Below are 25,933 nucleotides of genomic sequence, written 5' to 3' on the forward strand. Positions count from 1 at the left end.
CATGAATGGCATCATTTAGTGGCGTTTGTCCTCACGAATGACATCAGCAGCTCACTGCAACATGTCAGGTTTGACAGTCATGGATGGTCTCCCCAACTGCTGCAAATCGTGGAGCTCCACCGAACCGCCTTCTAATGACATCATCCGTGCCTAGCAACTAACTGTACTTCTGTCCACAGCGGTTGCTCCATAGACTTTGTACAAGCGTTTGTGAATACTCCCCACAGTTTATTTCTCTGCAGTGAGAAATTCATACAGATGCCATTTTGAAACTGTCCTGCAGGTATGTTACGTCGGAAGTGACAGCAACTTGGCACACTCACTCAGGAGACTTCAAATAATACATACGTAACATTTCGCACCCATAGCAATTTTTTCAGCTGAGAGAGAGAGAGAGAAAAAAAAAATGCTGTGTATTACTTTCTGAGCAACCGTTGTACTTAAATATCCTGTAACATAATACTTGGACTTTTTTCAAATTTTTCTGTAATACTAGCAGTTCCCCACACTAATACAGATCAGAAGTTAATAAAGTACATAAAAGTTTCAGCTGAAACATTGTGCGACTTTGTCTGAGAGGAACTTACTACCCAGATAAAACATGTAAAGTTTTTCTAAACTGACAGTACTAAAGTATGAAAGTTAAGAGATGTTTCAATGGCACAGGAAATTCAGTCATCAAATAAAGGAAAGAAAAGCACAGAGTTCCTTATTTCATATTGCCAGCAGTTATCTTTCCTTTTACAGTGTCTTACCCTCTAACTGTGAACATTATCCACCTTTCTCAATGTTCAAAGCGCAGCTCATGACAAGTAGTCATATGCTTATTTCATGCAATGCATAGAACTGAAATAAAAAGTTAGGGATGGATTTCATTTATTTTATCCTGAACCTAGTAATATTGCAGCAACAGTAAAATTCACTGGTGTTATCTATGTCAAAATATTTGGATCCATGTAAGTACTGATGCTACATTCACTTCTCAATGTTCACTCTTTAAGAAATAAAGCACTTACAAGCTTCTGAAAAGAACATCAAATGTAAATATTAAAAGCAGTTCATATCTGGGCTAACCTTGGCTCTTAAAACAGACAATATAGTTCCCTGTGCCATTTTTTATATAATTAAGCTCAGCGTCTTTAGGAACTCTCCAACTTCCTCTCTCTTTATCTCCATCCTCCACAACCACTTGATGAGGTTCTGGCTCGGTCATGTTTTTACTATAATGTGCTAAGCCAAACTGTGCTATCTGTGTGGGATAGAAGTAACCCTGAGGTTGCCACTGAGTTGACACTGGTACTCCTAGAAGAAAAGAAGCAACAACATATATTTTATTCAGTTGTGTTTACAAAATAATGTCTCAATTATTATTTGCAACTCTGAATCAAGCCCCCCAACAAAAATGGAATAATACGGTGAATAATTCAGACACAAATGGACATTATTTGAAAGGTATATGATGCATAGTTAAGATCATTCAGTAAATGGTAGTTAGCACATATGCAAGGTTAACATAATTCTAATGAAACTTTACTACTTTCCACAAAATGTGACTGAGTAGCTATGCTTTCTTGTGAAGAACATACACAGGTGCACAATTGTTCTGTCAAAAATTTACATAATTTTAAATCACCTACTTTTCTTGATTATTAACAGAATGGGTTGTGAGGAATGGAGGAAGCAAGCTCTGTACATCCCAATGACTGTTGCAGAGAGAGAGAAAAGATAAAGGGAGAATAAGTTAGGTGTATCTTCCTCATGTAATGCTAGCACTACATGTGTATTTGCTGCTTTGTACCAAGTATCTACAAAAACAAAAGTGACACATAAAAGTAAGAAATATTTTACGGTTTGGTGAAAGTAAAGACACAAAGTTAACAGAACAGAGCCACACTGGGCTGATCCTGTGCCCCCTGACAGAGCTGCCAAATCTGAGCTCATCCCCTCTCACCAGTTCTAATAACCACAGCAGAAAAGCGAGTTATAAATTAATTTTCATGTATTTCCTAAAAGTAATGCCACAAAATGAAAATGGATAAGTACTTGTAATTGTGCTAATCCATTTCAAGTTGAAAATGCTTGTATGTGCTCAATGCATAGTACTGGTTCAGATTGTGAAAGAGATTTGAAAAATTAACTGTTGAATATTCCTTCCAAACACAGTACGAATACTGATCCTGTTCCAAATCAAAATCTACTATCCTTCAGTGCTGATTTTGAGCATTGTAATGAGCCTATTGATGAGAGAAATATCCAGGCACAAGATCAAAGCTACTGTACAGAAGTAGAAGAAATTTTACAGGTAAATATATTACCAACTAATGAAGAAATTACTACTAGGCAAAATGTTAACTGTGGAAACAAACACTGCCTGAATGCAACAATGCATGCTTACACCAATAATTAGAATTTACAGAACAGAAATAAAAGAGATTAGGCAAAAGAATGCAGAGTCATCTCTCTCAATGTAGCGCTGAGTTTTTGAAATCAAAAGGCCTTCAAACAGTGATTCAAGCCTCTTTCTCAGATTGTTGACAACAAGTGGTTACGAAATGATGGTGTACAAACTGGTCATCTGAAGTTATTGCGAAAGCTGCAACTTTACGTTGTCTATCTTATCAAGTGTTATCTTTTATCAGGGATGTATTTAAATATCCTCTTACTAGTGAAGTCACTATTAAAAGAATCAGGCAATTTTCTTGTTTAGGTTTTATTGATTTAGGCCTCAGTGTTTTGAAAAATCAAAGTTATTAACTAAATGAAAAAAAAAAATATAATTATTGAGAATAGAATAATAAAACCCGTCAATACAGTTAAGAAAATAAAATGACATTATAGGGGGTTTCTCCGTACTACAGGTCTTTGTAGTCTAAACCTGTGTGAGCCTCTTACACCAGAAGAAAAGCAGCACACTCCAAGATGATGAAAGAGACTGACGTCATTTGGAGGCTTTGGACCTGCATTTCACTGACCATAGCAAAAATAGGACAACTAATATAAAGCCTAATAATAACAACAAAAATAACTACAATACACTAAAACATGGAAAACCTGGGTTACATTCATAGCTACATATGAGTTAAACATGTGTGCACCATATGCCAATAAGCTTTCAAAGCAGTGCAGTGCAGCGAGAGTTCACAGTGACACCACAGCTCACAGCCCACCTGCGCATGACCCCTACCATGTGTTCTAGTAGCCATGGTGTGAACCAAGAGCACTGTTCTCACATAAACCACATTAAGCCATCTGCTCAGTAACAATCATTTCTTTATGACACTAGTTGGACAAAATTACACTGTGACAACAGTGTTTTAGTAAAGTTGTGGATCTATGGAAATGCTTCTTCTCACAGACAGAAGAAGGGAACACGAGGGGTAGAACTCCCATACCTCTCTGGGTTAATTTTTAAACTGTCTTTCTTACTTGTAATTTTTTTCTGGTAAATTTTATGCACCCTATCCTTGCCTTCGCCATTCGTGGGGTCCCCTCTCACTATCCAATCAGTGTGGCCCATCCAAGCAATTCCACCTCTCATTATGAAGAAAGAAGTAACCAGTTAACATGACAGTCACTTATGTAATTGCTGCTATAATGCTACACATATTACTGTTATCATCTTGTCATTAGATCACTAATGTTGGCTGTAGGCAGACACAGAATCCTAGCTGTACAAAGTCTTCAGACTTTTACCACTTCAGAACTAGGGAGCCCAGTGATCAGGTAAAGTATGACAAATAGTCAGGAAGTTATGCAAAATAAAGTTGTTTAACACATACTTTGCATTACATTTGAAGTATCATGAAAAGTTCCACATTATGGCGCAACATATCAAAAACTGTGGGCAGGTGGATTATGGGGAAAGTTGAATTTGGGTACCAACCAACACAAATATTTGCTGAAGTGTAACACATGAACATCTGCTCTAGGTTCAAGGTAATTCCCCCCTTACTTAAAATGAAGTCACTGAAAGGAATTACACGGCAACAGAACAGTGCAAATCACAGATAGATAAGGTGTTGCCGATTCAATAATGTTCGTAAAGCCTGCATGAGTGCATAACAGGACAGCTTGTAGCACAATGGCGATATTCTGAGTCATGCTGGGTGTTGAGTGTGTACAGATTTCCCCATCCTCCTTGTAGAAGCCGATGTGCAATAGGATGTGTAAGCTCACTCCCAAAGCTTTACAAGATCTGAGTGTCTCTCTAATTGTTGGCAATCAGACAATGACTATAGAGATTTACTTCAGCCATGACCGCATAAAAAACTGAACTGTAGCCTAACTGTACTTGGTGTAGCTGTAATTGTATCTACCAAATTAATCATTTCGATGATACTGACAATACAGAAGATCAATCATGGGGAAAAAACGCACCACCACCAGGGACAAGTCAACATTCCTATTCCAGTGAAATATTTCTCTTAATGTGCTATAACACACTTTATAATTCAATTTCAAATATTTACGATGCACAGTTTTTTCATTATGTACTCAATCAACTGAGTCTGACCCACTTCTGCATAATGCTCTTGGTACCAACTCACATCGTCACCAACCCGTCTGCCAGAAAAGGTGGGAAACTGCAGAAGGTTCTAGAAGCTAAGGCTTGCCAACGAGCACCTGCTGCTAGGTAGTTTACTGGCAAGGATATCTATAACTGTGTCCTTACAAACATCATGATAACTATGATGTGTTGTGTTGTGTTCAAATATATACCGAAATAAAGTACCCTGAGAAGGCAGTACAATTAATAGCTTAAGAGAAAACTGAGGATTCTTTTCTCCTTATAATTTTGAGTGCCACCAAAATACAGAAGCTACAAGGCTAAAATTAACAGTACTGTATTTCAGTTAGAAACCTGGAGTCATGATGTAAAAACAGTAATGCACTACAAATTAGCATTCCTTTTGGCTTAATTTATAAGATTAGAATTTCAGCACCATATTTATTAAACAACATAATAAAGCTGTTCCAGTTTTCATGTTTTTAATTATAATAGTGTGAACTGGCACTTTCAGAACCAAAAGACTGCAACAGTCCCACTTGTAAAATTATTGTTTGTATGATACTCATTAATGTCACTGTATCAACCTTCCTTACCTACAGAAAAAATTGTATTAACTTAGATTCCCAACTGTGAGGGCTAGTTAGATGTTTGTACAACAAGGAGACTTTTTCATTTTCCAGTAGAAGGCTTGCGGCTAGAAAGTTGAATGTCACACACAAAGTCCATATGGAAAGACAATTTTTTCCTTGTTTCTCTGGTGCAATCAGTGAGTGCAGTCCATGAGATGCAATCAGTGCAATCAGTATGTGCTAAACAGTGTGAATCTATAATTATATAAGCTATAACCACGTGCCTCAGAAGCCTGTTTTTGGTAAATAACAAGTCGTGAAAATGACGATGTGATTTTTTTAATGGAAATTTAAGAAACTGACTGATTTGAAGACATTTTTATAAATAGACAGAAACTGTTTAGCAGAATTTGTTCATGCTCTTGTTTGCTTCCTGCTTGAGATATTGCATGGTAAGCAGAGTATTAAATGTTTCCTCTTTCAGGGCAGCCAATTATACTTTTGAACTAACTGACCAATACTTATTTTAGCAGAGATGAAACTGCAACACTATCAGACTTTCAACTCGGAAATGTACCAGTTGCTGCTTGTCTGTATGATAAAGACTGACTACATTTCACATAATGAATAAAACTTCCGCATTGGCTGTTAAAATACTTTTATTAAAAAAAGTCACTACCAGTTTTATATCAGTAGAGATGCATCTTCTGGTGACAATTTTTTTCAAAAGTCATGGTGTGGCAATGTGGTTGCTTACAGCCAAGCCCCACCATTCATCTAGATAAAACCAACAGCATACTAAAAGTGGTTGCTATGATTAAACTGACTGGCATAGCACAGCACCATGCTGTACACAGTATACAAGTGTACACAACACCAGCATAAAATGTACTGATCGGTACATCAGTACAGTTTATGCCAGCATTGTGCACACTTCTGCGATATCTGTGGCATGATGCTGCACAGTCCCACTCAATTTAAGCACAGACAACTGCTTTTAGTGTGTTATTGGTTTTATCTAGACAATGAACAATGGGACGTGGCTGTAAGCAACCACTTTGCTTGACAATGATTTTTGAAAAGGCCGTCACATGAAGCTGTATCTCTACTGATGCAAATCTGGTAGTGACTTTTTATTAAAAGTAGTATTTTAATAGCCAGTGTGGAAGATTTTATTCACCTTGTGGAATTCGCACTGCCTTTCCCCAACCTGTAAAACAATATGTTGAATGTACACTCCTGGAAATTGAAATAAGAACACCGTGAATTCATTGTACCAGGAAGGGGAAACTTTATTGACACATTCCTGGGGTCAGATACATCACATGATCACACTGACAGAACCACAGGCACATAGACACAGGCAACAGAGCATGCACAATGTCGGCACTAGTACAGTGTATATCCACCTTTCGCAGCAATGCAGGCTGCTATTCTCCCATGGAGACGATCGTAGAGATGCTGGATGTAGTCCTGTGGAACGGCTTGCCATGCCATTTCCACCTGGCGCCTCAGTTGGACCAGCGTTCGTGCTGGACGTGCAGACCGCGTGAGACGACGCTTCATCCAGTCCCAAACATGCTCAATGGGGGCCAGGGTAGTTGACTTACACCTTCTAGAGCACGTTGGGTGGCACGGGATACATGCGGACATGCATTGTCCTGTTGGAACAGCAAGTTCCCTTGCCGGTCTAGGAATGGTAGAACGATGGGTTCGATGACGGTTTGGATGTACCGTGCACTATTCAGTGTCCCCTCGACGATCACCAGTGGTGTACGGCCAGTGTAGGAGATCGCTCCCCACACCATGATGCCGGGTGTTGGCCCTGTGTGCCTCGGTCGTATGCAGTCCTGATTGTGGCGCTCACCTGCACGGCACCAAACACGCATACGACCATCATTGGCACCAAGGCAGAAGCGACTCTCATCGCTGAAGACGACATGTCTCCATTCGTCCCTCCATTCACGCCTGTCGCGACACCACTGGAGGCAGGCTGCACGATGTTGGGGCGTGAGCGGAAGACGGCCTAACGGTGTGCGGGACCGTAGCCCAGCTTCATGGAGACGGTTGCGAATGGTCCTCGCCGATACCCCAGGAGCAACAGTGTCCCTAATTTGCTGGGAAGTGGCGGTGCGGTCCCCTACGGCACTGCGTAGGATCCTACGGTCTTGGCGTGCATCCGTGCGTCGCTGCGGTCCGGTCTCAGGTCGACGGGCACGTGCACCTTCCGCCGACCACTGGCGACAACATCGATGTACTGTGGAGACCTCACGCCCCACGTGTTGAGCAATTCGGCGGTACGTCCACCCGGCCTCCCGCATGCCCACTATACGCCCTCGCTCAAAGTCCGTCAACTGCACAAAGGGTTCAGGTCCACGCTGTCGCGGCGTGCTACCAGTGTTAAAGACTGCGATGGAGCTCCGTATGCCACGGCAAACTGGCTGACACTGACGGCGGCGGTGCACAAATGCTGCGCAGCTAGCGCCATTCGACAGCCAACACCGCGGTTCCTGGTGTGTCCGCTGTGCCGTGCGTGTGATCATTGCTTGTACAGCCCTCTCGCAGTGTCCGGAGCAAGTATGGTTGGTCTGACACACCGGTGTCAATGTGTTCTTTTTTCCATTTCCAGGAGTGTATTTCAATTTTATCAAACCCAACTTTATATTAGTAATCAAAAATTATACCTTACTGTGCACAGTATGCTGATGGTGACCCTACACCCAATGACTCAATTCTGTTTACCTAGGTCGTTGAAGTTTTTATACCATTTGATGGTGCCTATCTTGCTTACTAGATTTTCATGTTTTGTATACTAGTTTAGGAAGAAAAATGTGTCTGAAGATTATCAGTGATAATCATATAGATCTAAACAGGTCATAAAACAATGGAAAAAAGTTTTTAGATCAAAGACTGTTCTGAATTGTACAAAGTTTAAACACTGTGTCACTGGGTACTTAAGGGAGAGGGTAAGGAGTCATTCCAATCCCGGGAACGGAAAGACTTACCTTAGGGGGAAAAAGGGACAGGTACACACTTGCGCGCGCATGCACGCACACACGCACGCATGCAAACACACACACACACACACACACACACACACACACACACACACACACATATGTAAAGGCAAAGAGTTTGGGAAGAGATGTCAGTTGAGGCGGAAGTACAGAGGCAAAGATGTTGTTGAGTGACAAGTGATGAACGAGGGGCGGCCTGGCCTCAACCACGGCTAATTTCAAGTTGCCGCCTCTCGTATATATATATATATATATATATATATATATATATATATATATATATATATATATATATGTGTGTGTATGTTTGTGTGTCTATCGACCTGCCAGCGCTTTTGTTTGGTAAGTCTCATCATCTTTCTTTTTATATATATAATAGAAGGAAACATTCCATGAAGGAAAAATATACCTAAAAACAAAGATGATGTGACTTACCAAATGAAAGTGGTGGCAGGTCGACAGACACACAAACGAACACAAACATACACACAAAATTCAAGCTTTCACAACAAACTGTTGCCTCATCAGGAAAGAGGGAAGGAGAGGGAAAGACGAAAGGATGTGGGTTTTAAGGGAGAGGGTAAGGAGTCATTCCAGTCCCGGGAGCGGAAAGACTTACCTTAGGGTGAAAAAAGGACGGGTATACACTCGCACACACGCACACATATCCATCCACACATATACAGACACAAGCAGACATATACAGAGGCAAAGAGTTTGGGCAGAGATGTCAGTCGAGGCAGAAGTGCAGAGGCAAAGATGTTGTTGAATGACAGGTGAGGTATGAGTGGCGGCAACTCGAAAATAGCGGAGATTGAGGCCTGGTGGATAACGGGAAGAGAGGATATATTGAAGAGCAAGTTCCCATCTCCGGAGTTCGGATAGGTTGGTGTTAGTGGGAAGTATCCAGATAACCCGGACGTTGTAACACTGTGCCAAGATGTGCTGGCCGTGCACCAAGGCATGTTTAGCCACAGGGTGATCCTCATTACCAACAAACACTGTCTGCCTGTGCCCGTTCATGAGAATGGACAGTTTGTTGCTGGTCATTCCCACATAGAATGCGTCACAGTGTAGGCAGGTCAGTTGGTAGATCACGTGGGTGCTTTCACACATGGCTCTGCCTTTGATCGTGTACACCTTCCGGGTTACAGGACTGGAGTAGGTGGTGGTGGGAGGGTGCATGGGACAGGTTTTACACCAGGGGCAGTTACAAGGGTAGGAGCCAGAGGGTAGGGAAGGTGGTTTGGGGATTTCATAGGGATGAACTAAGAGGTTACGAAGGTTAGGTGGACGGCGGAAAGACACTCTTGGTGGAGCGGGGAGGATTTCATGAAGGAACGGTTGGCTCGTCAGGAAAGAGGGAAGGAGAGGGAAAGACGAAAGGTTGTGGGTTTTAAGGGAGAGGGTAAGGAGTCATTCCAATCCTGGGAGCAGAAAGACTTACCTCAGGGGGAAAAAAGGACAGGTATACACTCGCACACACACACATATCCATCCGCACATACACAGACACAAGCAGACATTTGTAAAGGCAAATAGTTTGGGCAGAGATCATTTGCACATTTGATCTCTGCCCAAACTCTTTGCCTTTACAAATGTCTGCTTGTGTCTGTGTATGTGCGGACGGATATGTGTGTGTGTGCGAGTTTCTTAAATTTCCATTAAAAAAATCACATCGTCATTTCCACGACGTGTGCAGTTGGATATGGGTGTGTGTGAGAGTGTATACCTGTCCTTTTTTTCCCCCCAAGGTAAGTCTTTCCGCTCCCGGGATTGGAATGACTCCTTACCCTCTCCCTTAAAACCCACATCCTTTCGTCTTTCCCTCTCCTTCCATCTTTCCTGATGAAGCAACCATTGGTTGCGAAAGCTTGAATTGTGTGTATGTTTGTGTTTGTTTGTGTGTCTATCAACACCTGTACAACTTGCAAGTATACGAGATCAACATACCTTCCACAGCACTGACACATTTGACCCTCTCCCGAACTTCGACATTGTAGTTCTCAAAATACATGAACACTCCTTTTGGATCATATTTTCCTTTAGGTTTGTAAATCTTGGAATAACTATGAGACCATTCAAATCTTTCATACCCATCATAGGTAGCAAGTTTCCCAAAAACCTAGAAATACAAGAGAAACTGTAAATTTTTAAGACAGTTGTATTAAGCATGTGAACACTTCATAAATATTTATATCTCAGGAAACAACTAAGCATATCCCTGGCAATGGTACATAAGCCAAGCCATGGTTTTCACACCATAAATAGTGTCATGTTGTGACCACAGTAAAGTCCAAATCTGAGAGCAGGGTTGTTATCATCAGTGAAGTACAAGTCTTAGCACTGAAAGCACGTTTATTACAGACACCGACAGGACAGAACTGAACTCCTGGACAGAGTGTGCTTTTATTTATACAAACCTTGAATATCTAGAATATGCAGATGGTACAAACATAAATTTTGAAACTTTCTGGAAATGATAAATATTAAATAACAAATATTTGCTGGTAATGGGATTTTAACTGGTGACCCACAGCACACCAGCCAGTGACACTAAGTGCTACTCCACAAGATAGGCAGCACAGCTCATGACATTGCTCCTTCTCCAGGAGAAACAGCTATCTGCAATTTCAGCAGTTGTTACTGGAGCTGACTACAGCAGCTTGGATCTTGATCACTGCATTCTAGTCAAGTTACCACAGCATAATTTCATGACCAATGAGCAGATCAGCAGTTTCCTTGGACGAGAAGACCTAATTATCTATCAGCACCTGATGACTGTAGTAGGGCTTCATATAGAGGACATAGCTGACCCTTGATGAACTTCATATGTGACATCCACCAAGCAACAATGGATACATTATGGTCGAAAGTAGCACTTTAGTCACTTTTCTGCAAGTCCCACTTTTCACACAGTCACGAAAAGCTGCACCAGATCTGCTGGTCTGCACGTCACTGGCTGGTCCAAAACATTATAATGCTCTCAGCCCTTCCCCTGGGCACCCAAGATCCACATGCAAACCAGCTGTCTTACATCTTCTGTTCCTGTGATGAGGTGTTTTATGTAGTCAACCTAAATATCCTCCAGTTGTAACAGGAATGGTGTATCCATTGTCACTTCGGCCTTATGACCATGATGTAGAATGAACGGTGTGAAGCCAGTAGTGTCTTGCTTTGCTGTACTGTATGAGAATATCACAATGGGTAGTATGATGTTCCAATCTCTCTGTGCAGTAACAACGTACACTGAAAGCATATCTGTCATTGTCTTTTAAAGTGCTCAGTGAGGCCATTAGTCTGTATATGATAGGTAGCTGTCATCCTGTGGGTGATGTTGCCAATGTGAAATTACCTGTCATTAGTCTCATGTAAAATTTTTTCATGATCAAATATATCATACGAGTGCCCCACACTACAAAATAATGTCTTCTACATGTAACCTTACTATTTCTAGAGGTATAGTAGTCATCATAGTTTTAGTGACAGCATAACAGGTGAAGAAGTTAGTGCAGACTATTATCCTTCGATTCCTGTTGGTTGACTTCGTGATCTTCCCCAAGAGGTTGATTCCAATGTGGAGGAACGACATTGCTTCCTGCAGAACTGGTGACAGGTTCCCTGGAGATAATTTTGACAAATACTTCTGTCACTGCCATTACTCAGAGTGGCACACAGAGTGTTTAATGGGCCAGTGACACATGCGTCTGATTACTAATACATCCGGAGATTCATGAATTCCAGATGAGCATGGCAGAAATACTTCAAGAATGCTGGCCACAGATGAGCAGGGATGACAAGCAACGATTTCCATCCCGTTGGATCATCGTTCCTCTTATACAAAGTTTTGTGTATTAATTGGTATTCCCTTTTCTCGGTTCCTCCTCCTTCAAGGCTCCTATCATTTTCAGCAATGCTAGATCTTCTCTCTGTTCAGCTGCAATGTCATTTAGTGCAGCGATGACCAAAATTTTGTCAACACTAGCATGTCCCGCCAAAGGACTCTTCGAAAATCAGTTGACATCCTTGTGTTTACATCCATTTTTATATACCACTGTGACATCACACTCATGAAGCCTCAGCACCTGCCTTACCAGTTGACCCAATGGATCCTTTAGGCTAGTCAGCCAGTATAGAGAATAGTGGTCAGTTACGAGGAGAACGGTTTGCCAAATAAAAATGACCAGAACTTGCTGATGAACAAACAACTGCATGACACTTTTTTGTTTGTTGAGCAGTTCATCTCAGACTCAAAATATTCAGGAACTATAAGTTGCTACCCTACCAACACCTTCATGAATCTGTACAAGAACTGCACTTATCCCACACCAGACAGTGTGAGCGTGAAGTTCTGTCTTGGTACTCTTGCCATATAATGCTAAGACTGGCAATGTTGCACCTCCTTAAGAAATAATAAAGATCTTTCTTGCACCTCATTCCTGGGAAATATGGGGTCCCCGTGCAGTAATTCTTGCAAGGGATGTGCCTTGATATAGACATCCTTTATGAATCACTAGTAGTATGAGCACATTCCAAGGAAACTTCTCATGTCAAAATGTGCCGAGGAGTAGGAAAATCTACGACTTCTTATTTTCTCTGGATCGGGATGGTCTCACCTGCCATTCATTAGGTGCCTTAAGATTTATATTTCCTGGGCAAAGTGGTTCTTTATTGGTTTCAGGCAGAGGCTTGCAATCTGAAAACACTTCAACACAGTTGTCAGGTGGTTTAGAGATATTCTTCAAATGTCTTCAAAAAATAATATCATCCAGACAGCACACAATGCCATCCATTTAAGGTGTTGAAGCAGATTGTCCTTTATATGTTATGGCTAGAGGGTTACACAGTCCAAACAACTTAACTTTGAACTCACAGAGGCTATCAGGTATTAAAGTCATCTTTTCCTGGTAAGCTTCACAACTTCAACTTGCCATTCTGCATAGCCAGATTTGACTAATACTTTGCCCCTTTCCAACGGTCCAGGGAATCATTAATGTGTGGCAATAAGTAGATATCTTTTTTCATTATTCTGTTCACTCATCAGTAGTCGACATCCTTCCCCTTCATAAAAACCACAGGAGGAGGACCAAGGACACTCTGAAGGTTCAATGATGTCATCTTACAGCACTTCTCTCTTCCCTGTGAATTATGTGTCATTCAGTCGGTGACACTCTACATTAGCGCTGGCTAATTTGTGGATGATCCCCAATGTTGACACAGCGTTTTACCACAGACTGCTTGTTCTGGCTTTTCTCCAGTCCAGATTTGGAAGTATCTGAAAATTGGTGAAGAATAGCTAACACTCATTGACATTGTTTCTCATTCAGAACAGATTCTATTGGCAGTTTGACAGTAGCTTTCTCTACTGCTTGGTCCGCAGCTGTAGTGGAGAACAATCTTTTCAATGGTATTGGACTGCCCATCCTGAACTGGTTCACCTTCTGTACACATATACTTTTGGGGTGACTTGTGGCTGCTTATGACTATTATTGACCTAAATTTCTCCTTTACCACCCACAGTGCTTACGATGATTGTTGGTATGCAGATACCTTTTGTGAGCCCAATAAGCTTTTCGCAACTGACAAAAGATTCACAATTTAACTGTGCCTCTAGACTGATTAATGCAACTCATCCAATTGATGACAGCAGTCTAACAATGTCTTCAGCAGCAAACAAGTGCCAAGAGCTATCTTTGTTATGTGTGCTTGTTGGAATAGCTTCATCACTCTGGGGTTCTGATCTTCCACAGTCTCTGACTGCTGTGATGTCTGCAAGAAGTCTCATCCCCGAATAATGTAATGATCACAATCTGTTAAAATGACAAATTTGAAGAGATGTGTTCTGTTACTGATAGTCATTTTTGCAATGCATGTTCCTGCTGGGTGGACGTATTTCCCATATGTGACCTTAAGCAGTACTGTTTTTACATCACAAAATATAGTCTTCTTTAGACAGTGACAATAAGTTTTTAACTTTACTGAAAAAGAAACTCCAGAGTCGAGTAGTGCCTGGATAAGCTGGCCATCGATGACATTTCCTGTCGTCTTGGTAACTGTCATCCAAGGAGGATTTTCATCTTTGTTGAGCTCACCTCCATAGATGTTAATCTCAGGTACCCTGAATTCAGTGGCTATGTGAGTGGCTGATACCCCAGTACAACAATGGGGAATGGCTACAGAGTGCTGGGGAGCAATCTCGTCCATGGTGTGGTGATGACCATTGTTCCACAAGTCGACTAAGAAATCTGTAATTGACTGTTGTGATGGTTGACATCTTGGGGTATTATAGTCACTTTACACTCACCATCTTTCTCTACAGTAGTGTAGTGTGCAAGGTATCCACAGTTAAAACAAACCAGTGTGTAATCCTCTGTTCTCCAAACGTCTCTTCTTCTGTGAGGCATTATACTTTTCGGAGCAGCTGATTCTACTTGCACTGGCTAGATATTGAGTAGACATTTGACAGCTGCGGCATAAGTCCAAATTGGCCGAGTCCATTCTTCAAGGTGTCTTTGACTAATGGCGTAGATTGGTGCCAAAGATCATTACACCTCTCCAGGAATGTTCTCTATTACCTTCTGACATACAGGATTGATATTCATTGTGCTGTCTCTTGAGTACTTTGTCCAACATTCCTGGGTGCCATAAACTGTTTTATTTCTTCTCTTACTACCTGGTGAATGAAAAAGACTAGATCATGGGGGTGTACTGGCAGCCGTCCCTTTGACAATTTCTGAAAAAATTACTGCAAATTTCCTTTGAATGTAAGGCTGTTCCTTTAGTATCCCATGGTGATTCGGATTCCCTGCATAGCCTGAGTATTGATAAGAGTGAGTACGTCAGAGATACTTAGGGTCCATGTGACAGCCACTGCTTGCACCTGTACAAAGTGTGGCCACCGCAGAAAGGAGCACCGCCCTCTGACGAGTGTTTGCCAATATACCACAGCCTGGCAGTTGCGGCCAATCTCTTGCCAGTCACTGAAGCCTTACATATGTACCACTGGATAGCAAAGTATTCTGACCATGTTTTGTGATTTGGATTGTGGTACACGCTTAGACAACTCGGATACTCTAGGGACTTGTCTTGGTTATTAATTCACCTCGTGACCTCCACATGTTAGTCACCTCCAAAGCTGCTTTTTTCAGTCTGCCAGTTTCTTTGTGACCACCAGCATGAGTAATCACAAACATGCGTTTCTACTTACACAGAACAGGATAGAAAATTGGTGATGAGAATTTTTTCACCATTCAGCTATACCAGTATGGCTTGGTTCATGAGTTTCTCGAGTTGTGGCAGCAGCAGTTGTTGCTACAGAACACCAGCAACAGCTAGACAGGCAGTCGGCATTTCACCAACAACACCACACACAGCTGTTACAGCTACTGCTACACTAATAGCAGTCATCAGCTGTGTCTGGCTCACCTCCCCACCTGACCTTCACTTGTGCTGATGAGACAAATGAAGATTGGGAGATCTATTTCTGTCATTTCAGTGTGAGTCAAATTATGGACACTGGGCATCAGTGTGCACTCTTACTGTCTTCCAGTAGGAAACTGTATGAAGTGGTGCGAAAACTCTGGCCAATCCCAGATCCTAGTAGTTTGACTTTTTCTGATTTTTGTAGTTTGTGGACTGACTATTATGGTCACCAAACTCACATTGTTGTGGCTATGCTCAGGTTTAAGGAAACCACTCCTGCACAGTGTGGGCTGCTAACTTACGAAGCTTGGCAGACAAGTGTGACTTTTCCTGTAAACAGTGTGGTACATCCAATGCGGACTCCTTTATCTACAATGTTATTAGCCATCTCACTCTGGATTGAAACATTAGTGCAAAACATTTAGAGGTGTCTGATCCTGTCTTGAGTGGTGTGTTAAAAAAATACCAAGGCTCAAGAAGTAACTGCGTCAGTGCAAGAACTATTTCACAATTATTCAGGTGTCAGTGTTGTTAGCAGTCTTAGTAGACATTACACTCCAAGATCAACGGATGACTTCCAATCATCATCCAATTTACTGAGAACCCATTTGTCTGGTGACACACGTTTTAGTAGTTAGTGCAGTAATTAACTATTCTCCACCCTCACCATACATAAACGAGCACAAATGGAGGTGCTTCGTTCAACGCCCGTGTGTCCCAAAGCAAGCAGGCACTCATACAACATTTTCCTCCCCATTATTGTCAAAGGACCCCAAAAATGTTTGTGCTATCAGATCATGTCCAGATTGTAGTCTACAGCATCAATGATATCACTGCCCTTTCCGCAACATCTGTTTTTTATGCTGCAAACTGGGCACCTCGCAGGTGTCTGCCTTGGCCAGTATGTGCCAACAACTTCAGCCATTAAAAGGCTGCAAGCTATCTTGTCGATATCTGTGACAGCAGCGACTGAGATGCAGTGATTAATGTTGCAACTGGACTTTTGTGGCATGAAAGTAGTTGTATCTGGTGACTCAGTTGAATCTTTTTAGACATTTTGTAAGCTCCCAAACAGTTTCTCCAGAAAACACTGATGGATGGTTACTGCTGAGTTACTGCTGGCTTGGAATTCATTGCTCTCCTGAAAGTACAGACCTATGGAACAATGTACTGCTAGTATACCACCTTCCATTAGCATAGGTGAAGGCTTTAATTGCATCTAATTGGAGCCACAGTGTTGGAGATGTTAAGAAATACCAGGCGTCTCCATCAAACAATCCACATTGTTACCACAACCAAGTCCAAATACAAAAGCAGAGTCATCAGTGAAGTACAACACTTAGCACTGTAAGCACATTTATTACTGACACAAACATACAGATATAACAGAACCCCTAAATGGAGGGACAAACACTAAATATTCCAGAATGTGTAAAGGTTACAAACAAAAAAAAAATTTGAGAACTTTCCAGGAATGGTAAACACTAAATAAAAAATATATAGCGGTGATGAAATTTGAGCTGGCAACCTGCAGCATGCCAGCCATCAATGCTAACCATTACTCCACAAAGCATGCAGCACAGCTCACGGCAATATTATTTGGGTTCTTTCAGGGCTAGAGTTGACAGTCATTTCAGTGCACAACAACAAAGACGGGGGGGGGGGGGGGGGGGGGGGGGGGAGAACAAAGGCTGAAGCTCACATTGGATTATGGTAGGGAAGGAAATTGGCTAATTCATCTGAATATTTGCAAGTTAAGAAAACTATACAATCAAAACTGTAAATGCTACAATATTTGTTCAGTTGGAGTAAGAGATATGCAACTATAGTCAACACAGTGTAAGAAGACCACTAACAGATGGCAGTGTTGTTGCCAGCTTTCAACTCCAAGGCTCAGATGACTACAGACAAAAACAACAGCCGCCTATAGAGCTGTGACATCACTGAAGCATTGCCATAGAGGCTTTTACAAAATCACATTAAGCAATTGGCTCCAGCACGCACACAAAGCTGTCATGCCCAGCCTACTGCAGTTGTCAGGGATCAATTCACACCACTCGACTATAGCTGTTGAAAGAAATCTATTACAAATGTGGGTGTGCCTTCTCTGTTCGACTGTGTATACAAATCCTTTTTCACAGCCTTCACTCACGCAAAGATCTACGAGTTCAAACTGTGGAAATCAAATGATATTTTATCATCCCTTCACAAGCCACAAGATGCAAAGTTCAGCATCAAGGAACCTGCTAACTTCTTACATCAAAGTACACATGTATTGTTATTGGCAAATTTAACGGTATCCTGACCAAAGAGATATACATACATAATGATCAGAATGGTGAGCAATCCAAAATTCAGCAGTGTTAACACCTCAATCAAAACACAATATGCACTGCAGAGAAAACACATAGTGTCACCCCAAATGAAGCTTAATTTCAAGGACATTAATTGTTCAAAGTTTAGAGATACTCTTGATGCTACAGTTTTCATCCTTGAACCAAGGCCAGCAGCTGCTAGGAGAGCAGCTGGTACCTCTTTATAATGACAGGGAACAGTTACAGCATGTTGCGGAGTGATCTTGCTAGGGGTATTGCAACGGGTATGAACCCACAGACACTACAATTGGCTGTAGTCGACTGGTGTGAACAGGAATGTTGTGATGGTTAATGTCTTGCCCAGTAACAGTCATCAAACACTAATCACCTTTTTCTACAGTAGAATACAATGTGCCCTGAGTGGTGTGCAGAGAGCAATCATAGATTTTCTTATTTCCCGGCACATTCATTCATGGTGTGAGAAGTTCTCACAATGTGCTCATACTACTTGCAATTCATAAAGGGCTTCTGTACAAAGGCACATCCTTTGCAAGAATTACTGCTGGGAGATCTCAAATTTTTCTGGTGCAACAAGTTCAGGTCACTTATTTGGCAAACCAGTCTCCATTGTAACAGACCACCATTTTCTATGCTAGCTGACTAGTGCGACAGATCCCTTGGGTCAACTGATGAGACAGCACCGAGACTTCATGAGTATGATGTCACAATGCATACAAAAACTGATGTAAACACAAAGACACTGACTGCTTTTCAAGGAATTCTTTGGCAGAACATAACAGCATGGACAAAATCTCTGTCACTGCTGTAATAAATGACGCTGGCATTGAACAGAGGGAAGATCAAGCACTGCAAAAATCTATAGAAGCCTTGAAGGAGGAGCGTCCAACCAAAGGAGAATTCCAATTAATAAACATAACACTGTATGAGAGGAATTATGATCCAATGGGGTTAAAAAGGTTGCTCATCATCTAAGCTCATTTACAACCAGCAATCTTTAATATTTCTGCAATTCTTCAACATCTGGAAATTTGGGATTTGTGAAGATTCCAGACAGTCAGACACAGGTATCATTGCCTTGTTTCTACCAATCCCTTAAACATTGTGTGAGTCACTAAATGATGCCAGTGGTGAAAGGATGTGTTGCAGTTACTTCCAAGCATCTGATAATTCAACCTGAAGCAGTGACATTCCACTAGACTGAACTGATCTCTTGTGGAGTTTCACAAAGTCAATCAGCAGGGATCTAGAGATAATAGTCTACACCCACTATCTCACCAGAAGCTCAGAGCAGTGCGAAGTTCCTTGTAAAGGACATAATTTTGAAGCATGGAGCACTTCGTATGATATTTCTGACCATGTACAGCTTTTCCATTTGAGACTAGTATCAGAGGTAATTTCACATTTCAGTGTCACCCACAGAATGACAGCAACCTATCACACAAAGACTAATGGCCTTAATGAATGCCGTAATGGGACATTGGCAGATATGCTTTCAATGTACATTGTTGTTGAACAGAAAGACTCAAATACAATATTGCCACATCATGACATTTGCATGTAAAACAATGAACTAAGACACTACATGCTTCACCCTATGCTTATTGCTCCACAGTAGTGAGGCAAATGCCAACGGCTTTGCCATAATGGTAACACCGGTTCCAATCAGATCACCAAAGTTAAGCGCTGTCGGGCTGGGCTAGCACTTGGATGGGTGACCATCCGGTCTGCCGAGTGCTGTTGGCAAGTGGGGTGCACTCAGCCCTTGTGAGGCAAACCGAGGAGGTACTTGACTGAGAAGTAGTGGCTCCGGTCTCGGAAACTGACATACGGCTGGGAGAGCAGTGTGCTGACCGCATACTCCTCCATATCAGCATCCAGTGACACCTCTGGGCTGAGGATGACACGGCAGCCAGTTGGTACCATTGGACCTTCATGCCCTGTTTGGGAGGAGTTTAGTTTAAGTGAGGCAAATACAACAATGGATATACTGTACCCATTTTAAACAGACAATACACAGGACGACTATGTGAAACACCTCATCACCAAGGCTGAAGAAGCAAGGCAGCCAGCTTGTATAAAGAGTGATACCCAGAAGACAGACAGAGATCATTGTAATGTCAAGCAAAGGTCAGCGATATACAGTTCAGGAGACTTGATATGAAATTTTACTTATTTGTGGAAAACTGGACTATCAGAAATGTTACTTTGGGCCACATTCATCGCTTGCTGGGCATCACACAATAAAGGTTTGCGCCCTTCAGCAAGAAGATAAAAGTGCACAGTTGTTGTCTATGTCCTCCATTGACGGAGGCACAAGCTGATGATGGGAGCTTCTTGTTCAAGGAAGTGAGTCTGCTTGAAAACAACAAATCTTCGACAGGATAAAAAGCGAGGGATTGTGCTTTCCTCCACAGAAACGATTGTTGTAGTCACCTGCTCAACCATCACATCGATGTTACCATGTGGAGGAGAATCAATGGTGACAGCAGAGGTGAAAGTTTCCCAGTCCGCCTTGTTTAACGCCCATGGGTCTGATGCTGGAGCAGTGACAGGGAGATGGGAAAGTGATCACTACCACACAGGTCGTCATGTGCTCTCCAGTGGACTGATGGAACAAGTCCTGGGCTGCAAAGTGATAAATCAATGGCCGAGTAACTGCCATGAGCCACACTGAAGTGTGTGGCGACCTCAGTGTTTATGAGGCAGAGGTTGAACTGAGACAGTGAAGTTTCGACATCTCTGCCCTGGCCATTAAGCATGGTGCCACCCCGCAAGGGGTTACGAGTGTTAAAATCTCCCAAAAATAGGAAGGATTTAGGGAGTTGAGCAATCAGTGCAGCCAATGCGTTTAGGGGTACTGTTCCATCTGGAGGAAGATACATGCTGCAGACAGTTATTTCCCACATTGTCCTTATCCTGACACCACAGTTTCAAGAGGGGTTTGAAGGGGCACCATTTCACTACAGACAGAGTTTAGGACATATAACACAAACTCCACCTGACACTCGATCATAGTCGCTACGGTTCCTGTAATATCCCTTACAGCCACATAGGGCAGGGGTCCGCATCGCCGGGAACCTGGTTGCGCGGGGGAGGGGAGGGGGAGAGGGGACAGTGCAGAAAGCAGATGTAAATCTTAACAGTTGCCGTAACTCAGCCAGGTGGTGGAAAAAACAGCCTCAATTCCACTGGAGGATGACGTCATCGTGAGACTGGGAAGGCATGGAACATTCAATGAGGTAGTTTACACCTCACAGCCACCTGCTGCCACCGACTTTTTGCCTGAGCAGTCTATATCCATTGTATTTGAGGGTCCGGGGAGATCTAGGTCCTCAGCAGATGCCAGAATCTCCACCTCATCCTCAGACACAGAGCTTGTAGGTAGCAGTGGTGTGGGTGCTACCACAATTTCCTTGTTCTTGGGGGTCTTCTTTTTCGATTTCTCGCACTGTTCATTGGTTTCTCTAGCTGGGACGGCGTCTTTGATTCAGTCTCCGGGACTAAGGAGGAAAGTGAATCCCTAAGACCAGTTACTTGTGGTTACTTCAGCCACTGGTGGGTGTCCGCTTTGCCACTGGTAGGAACCTGGGAAGGGAGTGGCCCAAGGGACCCCTTCCTAGCGAGAGGAGCCGAAGAAGACTTATGCTTCTCCAGCTTAAAATTGGGGACTGATGTCCCCTATTTTTTTTTTTTTTTGGGGGGGGGGGGGGTGTCTGCTCCCGAAGTAGGTGGTGCAGGAGCAACAGGGAGGGAAGGGCCGCCGCCACCCCCCCCACCATCAGGGGGACGTGTGTAGTTTATGGCTCTTCCGAGAGCTGACTCGAATTGGTGAAACATATGGGGCTGTAACAGTAGTTATAGAAGCGGCGTAAGATATTGTCATGCACATGGGATGGAGCCTTTCAAATTTCCTTTTAGCCTGAGTGTAGGACAGTCAGTCCAGGGTCCTGTATTCCATTATTTTCCTTTCCTTATGTAGACTCCTACAGTCAAGAAACTGTAGAGGCAAGGCAAGATGACAGCAAAATTAAATATACAGAAACGATAAAGCCAGTACTAAATATAATAATGAAAATTCTAATGGAATTTATGAAAAAGCACAAAAATTTCTACAGAAATATGAATGAAAAATTCAACAGACATGCTAAGACAATGAACAAAATGGGAGAAAATACTGCAACTGAAATAAGGCAGTCAAGGGATGGACAAGAGAAGAAATTTGATGAATTAAAAACAGAGGTGTTATTGGATCTAAAAGTAGTAAGGAACAATACTGAAGAAGAAGCAATGAACGTGAAGCAACATTTAAGGACAGGAAGATGAAAATTACAGAAAAACAGCATGAAACTATATTGCAGGACGTATTACAGGTAGAAAAAAAGCAGCCAGTGTGAGCCAAATTATATAGAATGTGCAACAGTCAATTCGAGAACATGCAGAGCAAGCAGGAAGTAATGAACTGCAGTCCACAATGATTTCTATTGAGAAGCAGACAGCAGTAAGTGCTAGAAACAAAATGTCCATCGAATTTCTACCTAACTGCAAAGCTAAAATTTCTGTTCAAAAGAAAGTGCATTGTTAGAATGACAGCTTGAAAGAAATCCACTTCTCATTGGACAGGGTGACTTGGTGAGGTGGATAGTGCAGGGAGTCTGACACAATATACACAGCCAGCAGACATGAAAGATACCAGAAACAGAAGAAATGGCAGCAGACCAAGAACCTGTATTACACGCACTAGCTGAATGTGAAGCAGACAGCTTCCTAAAAGGCAAGGATGTGGGAATGGTGAAACACATAAAACTAATGTTCATACAGCATAGATACATAAAAAGATAGCTGGATAAGAAGAGAAATGTTTTTGACACAGGTAGACAGAAGAAGATAATGGAGTAGAAAGAAATTATAGGTGATGGGATATCACTATGGCTTCAGACTTAAGAGAATAAGTGGATGAGAAGAGGGAGTCGCGTGCCCGAGTGTTACTGTCAAGCAGATCTGCCTAGAACGGGGAGCAAACCAGCAAGCAAATGAGACAGCAGGAATCTCCTGCTAGTGTTAAGATCCAAAATCTGAAGGCAACAGCAGCAGCTACTGGTGCAAAAACCATGTCAGTCATGAAAAACAGAAGGTTAAATGAAAAACAGGGAAGTTTACTAGAGGAATGAAAAAGAAAAAAGAAAGAAAAAAGAAAAAGAAAAAAAAAAAAAGAAAAAAGGACTGGAACTAACCCAATTATTACAAGAGAACTATATATCCAAACAATGAAATTAATAATAGATTCTGGAAGTTCCTGTGTACCATAACAAGTAATGTTTACAATAAAGTACTGAAGGAAGGAATGGAAATATAGTTTTCCAGCTAGTGGATTTAAAGTTAATGGCACTTTGCAAATGCAAGAAATCTATTAACTGCCAAGTGCCGTTGGAGTTAAATCAGTGGATGTGTGTGTCACATCACAGGGAATTAAATACTTCATGTGTTATATGGTCATTTACATCATTTGCAGTTGTTAGGGAGAAGTGTATTGCTTGCACGAATTGTTGTGTCGTACTTATATTAGGAATCTATGAGAGAAACTAAGTGATGTTAAGAAGAATTACGATGAAATATTCAGGAGAAATGAGAGAAAATGAAGCTACACTATGTGATCAAAAGCATCCAGACAACCCTAAAAACATACATTTTTCATATTCGGTGCATTGCACTGCCACCTACTGCCAGGTACTACATATCAGCCCCAGTAGTCATTAGACATCGTGAGAGAGCAGAATGGGGCGCTCTGTGGAACTCTGACTTCGAATGTGGTCAGGTGATTGGGTGACACTTGATGTCATACGTCTGTACACGAGATTTCCACACTTCTAAACATCCCTAGGTCCACTGTTTCTGATGTGATAGTGAAGTGGAAACGTGAAGGGACACGTGTAGCACAAAAGCGCACAGGCCGACCTCGTCAGTTGACTGACCGAGACCACAGACAGTTGAAGAGGATCATAATGTGTACTAGGCAGACATCTATCTACACCATCACACAAGCGTTCCAAACTGCAACACAATCCACTGCAAGTACTATGACAGATAGGCGGCAGGTGAGAAAACTTGGATTTCACAGACAAGTGGCTGCTCATAAGCCACACATCATGCCAGTATATGTGAAACAATGCCTCGCTTGGTGTAAGGAGCGTAAACACTGTACAATTGAACAGTGGAAAAACATTGTGTGGAGTGATGAATCACAGTACACAATGTGGCAATCCGATGGCAGGATGTGGGTAGGGTAAATGCCCGGTGAACGTGTGTAGAGCCAACAGTAAAATTCAGAGGCGGTGGTGTTATGGTGTGGTCGTGTTTTTCATGGAGGGGGCTTGTACCCCTTCTTGTTTTGCATGGCACTATCAGCAAAGAATGTTTTGGAATGCCAACTTCATGCGAGGCCTCACTGACCAACATTGATACCACTCCTCAGTGCAGCACTCCATGAAGAATGAGGTGCCAGTCCCCAAGAAACCTCCCAACACCTGACTGAACGTATGCCTGTGATAGTGGAAGCTGTCATCAAGGCTAAGGGCAGGCCAACACCATATTGAATTCCAGAAGGGCCAGGTGTCTGGGTACTTTTGATCACATTGTGTATGGTGTATGAAAAAGAAAGGAGGTGACTTTAAGGGAAGAAGGTAGATAAATAGCAAATGTGTTTTTTGGAAGATGACGTTGGAAAATAAGTACTGTGTTTTTCTCTTAGATAAGCAATAGCTGTATATGCAGCAATGAGTACTAATGGACACAATGGAATTCTGATGTACAAAGAAGAATAAAAAGATACTGAACTTTCCGAGATATGATTTAATATGAGATAAACAATATCAGGAGAAAGAAAAAAGTCTGACAGAATTATTAGCAGAAGTATAAGAAGTTTCGCCAAATAACCACAATATATATATATAAAAGATATTGAAAAGAAAGTAAAATGAAACACCTTATGCTCTTATTGCACATCTTCATCAAATACCAGCAACAAAAAAAAAAAATAAATAAATAAATAAATATGAAACTAAGCATACTAGCTGCAGGAGTGGACGAAGGCTATGAAGAAAATATAATTTAAAAAAATTAGTGGAGGAGATATTCCAAAGGACATTAACGAATGAAATTAACCACATTATCAAGTGTTAAAATAATATATGTGTGGCTGTCAGGAAAGAACAGTGTTTAGTTTTTGGATTAGGTCTGTATATGTGGAAGACAATGCTATGCATTTATAATAATTATGTTAATGAACAACATTAAAGAAGTGTTAAATAGTATATTTGTAGTACTTCAAAATGTTTATACTTTCAGATCATTAATGTGAATTTCTGGTGTACTTTCATTAAATTTTGGGGTAAATCATGCCTTACTTTTCAAAATTTTGGTAATCTTTCATTAATTTTTCAGGATTTTTTCTTTTATTTCCAAACATCCTTGTTGATTGAAGATTCTGGAAACTATTAGTAAGGAGATGTAACAATACAGAGACTGAGACTGTATCCAAAAGATCACATCCACCCTTACTTGCCTTTACTCTGGCAAAGTAGCATTAAAGATGTAGTGATGACCCTTACTAAAAGCAGGGAATAGTTTTTCACCTGCCGATAGTTTTGGCGCTTATTAGTTAGTATGACTTTGGTCATTATCTCAAGCAGGTTGCACGAGTGAGTGCAAACTGCATATAAAATGGCATGATTTGAAGACCGGATTTAGTTATGTAACTGATGAAAGTATATTTAATTAAAAGGTGACTATAAAATATCAAACAGTAATGGCAAACTTACATAGAACTGCACTAAGTGGGTGAGTGTGACTGTAGAGAATAAGGAAATACTGGTTGTAACTAATAAACAACCAAGTCAGTGTTTAAATAAACAATTTTGTCACCATTCCAAGGTATTAATCATATTTTATTACTTTGGTGTGAACTTTTGAATCAAAGTATTGGAAGATTGAGTGTCAGCAGGCACACGGTTGGCAACTTTAATAGCTGGAATATTTACTTTGGGTGTATGTCTGCCCTCCTGTGGTGTCATCGAGCTGTTAGTC

The 25,933-nt window shown here is 41.6% G+C and overlaps 1 protein-coding gene and 1 pseudogene across 1 annotated transcript in view; one reads left to right on the forward strand and one right to left on the reverse strand.

Moving 5' to 3' along the window:
* Positions 1-25,933, reverse strand: part of LOC126175173 (D-glucuronyl C5-epimerase B) — a 131,816-nt gene that overhangs the window by 94,712 nt on the left and 11,171 nt on the right. Inside the window, exons 4-5 of the mRNA XM_049921763.1 lie at positions 10,050-10,221; positions 1,075-1,302 (exon numbers count right to left, since the gene is read on the reverse strand). Coding sequence (XP_049777720.1) covers positions 1,075-1,302; positions 10,050-10,221 — 400 coding nt within the window. The remainder of the gene's footprint in view (positions 1-1,074; positions 1,303-10,049; positions 10,222-25,933) is intronic.
* LOC126177798 (5S ribosomal RNA) lies at positions 19,480-19,597 on the forward strand (annotated as a pseudogene).

Source organism: Schistocerca cancellata, chromosome 3 (genome assembly GCF_023864275.1).
Source record: "Schistocerca cancellata isolate TAMUIC-IGC-003103 chromosome 3, iqSchCanc2.1, whole genome shotgun sequence".
Classification (NCBI taxonomy): domain Eukaryota; kingdom Metazoa; phylum Arthropoda; class Insecta; order Orthoptera; family Acrididae; genus Schistocerca; species Schistocerca cancellata.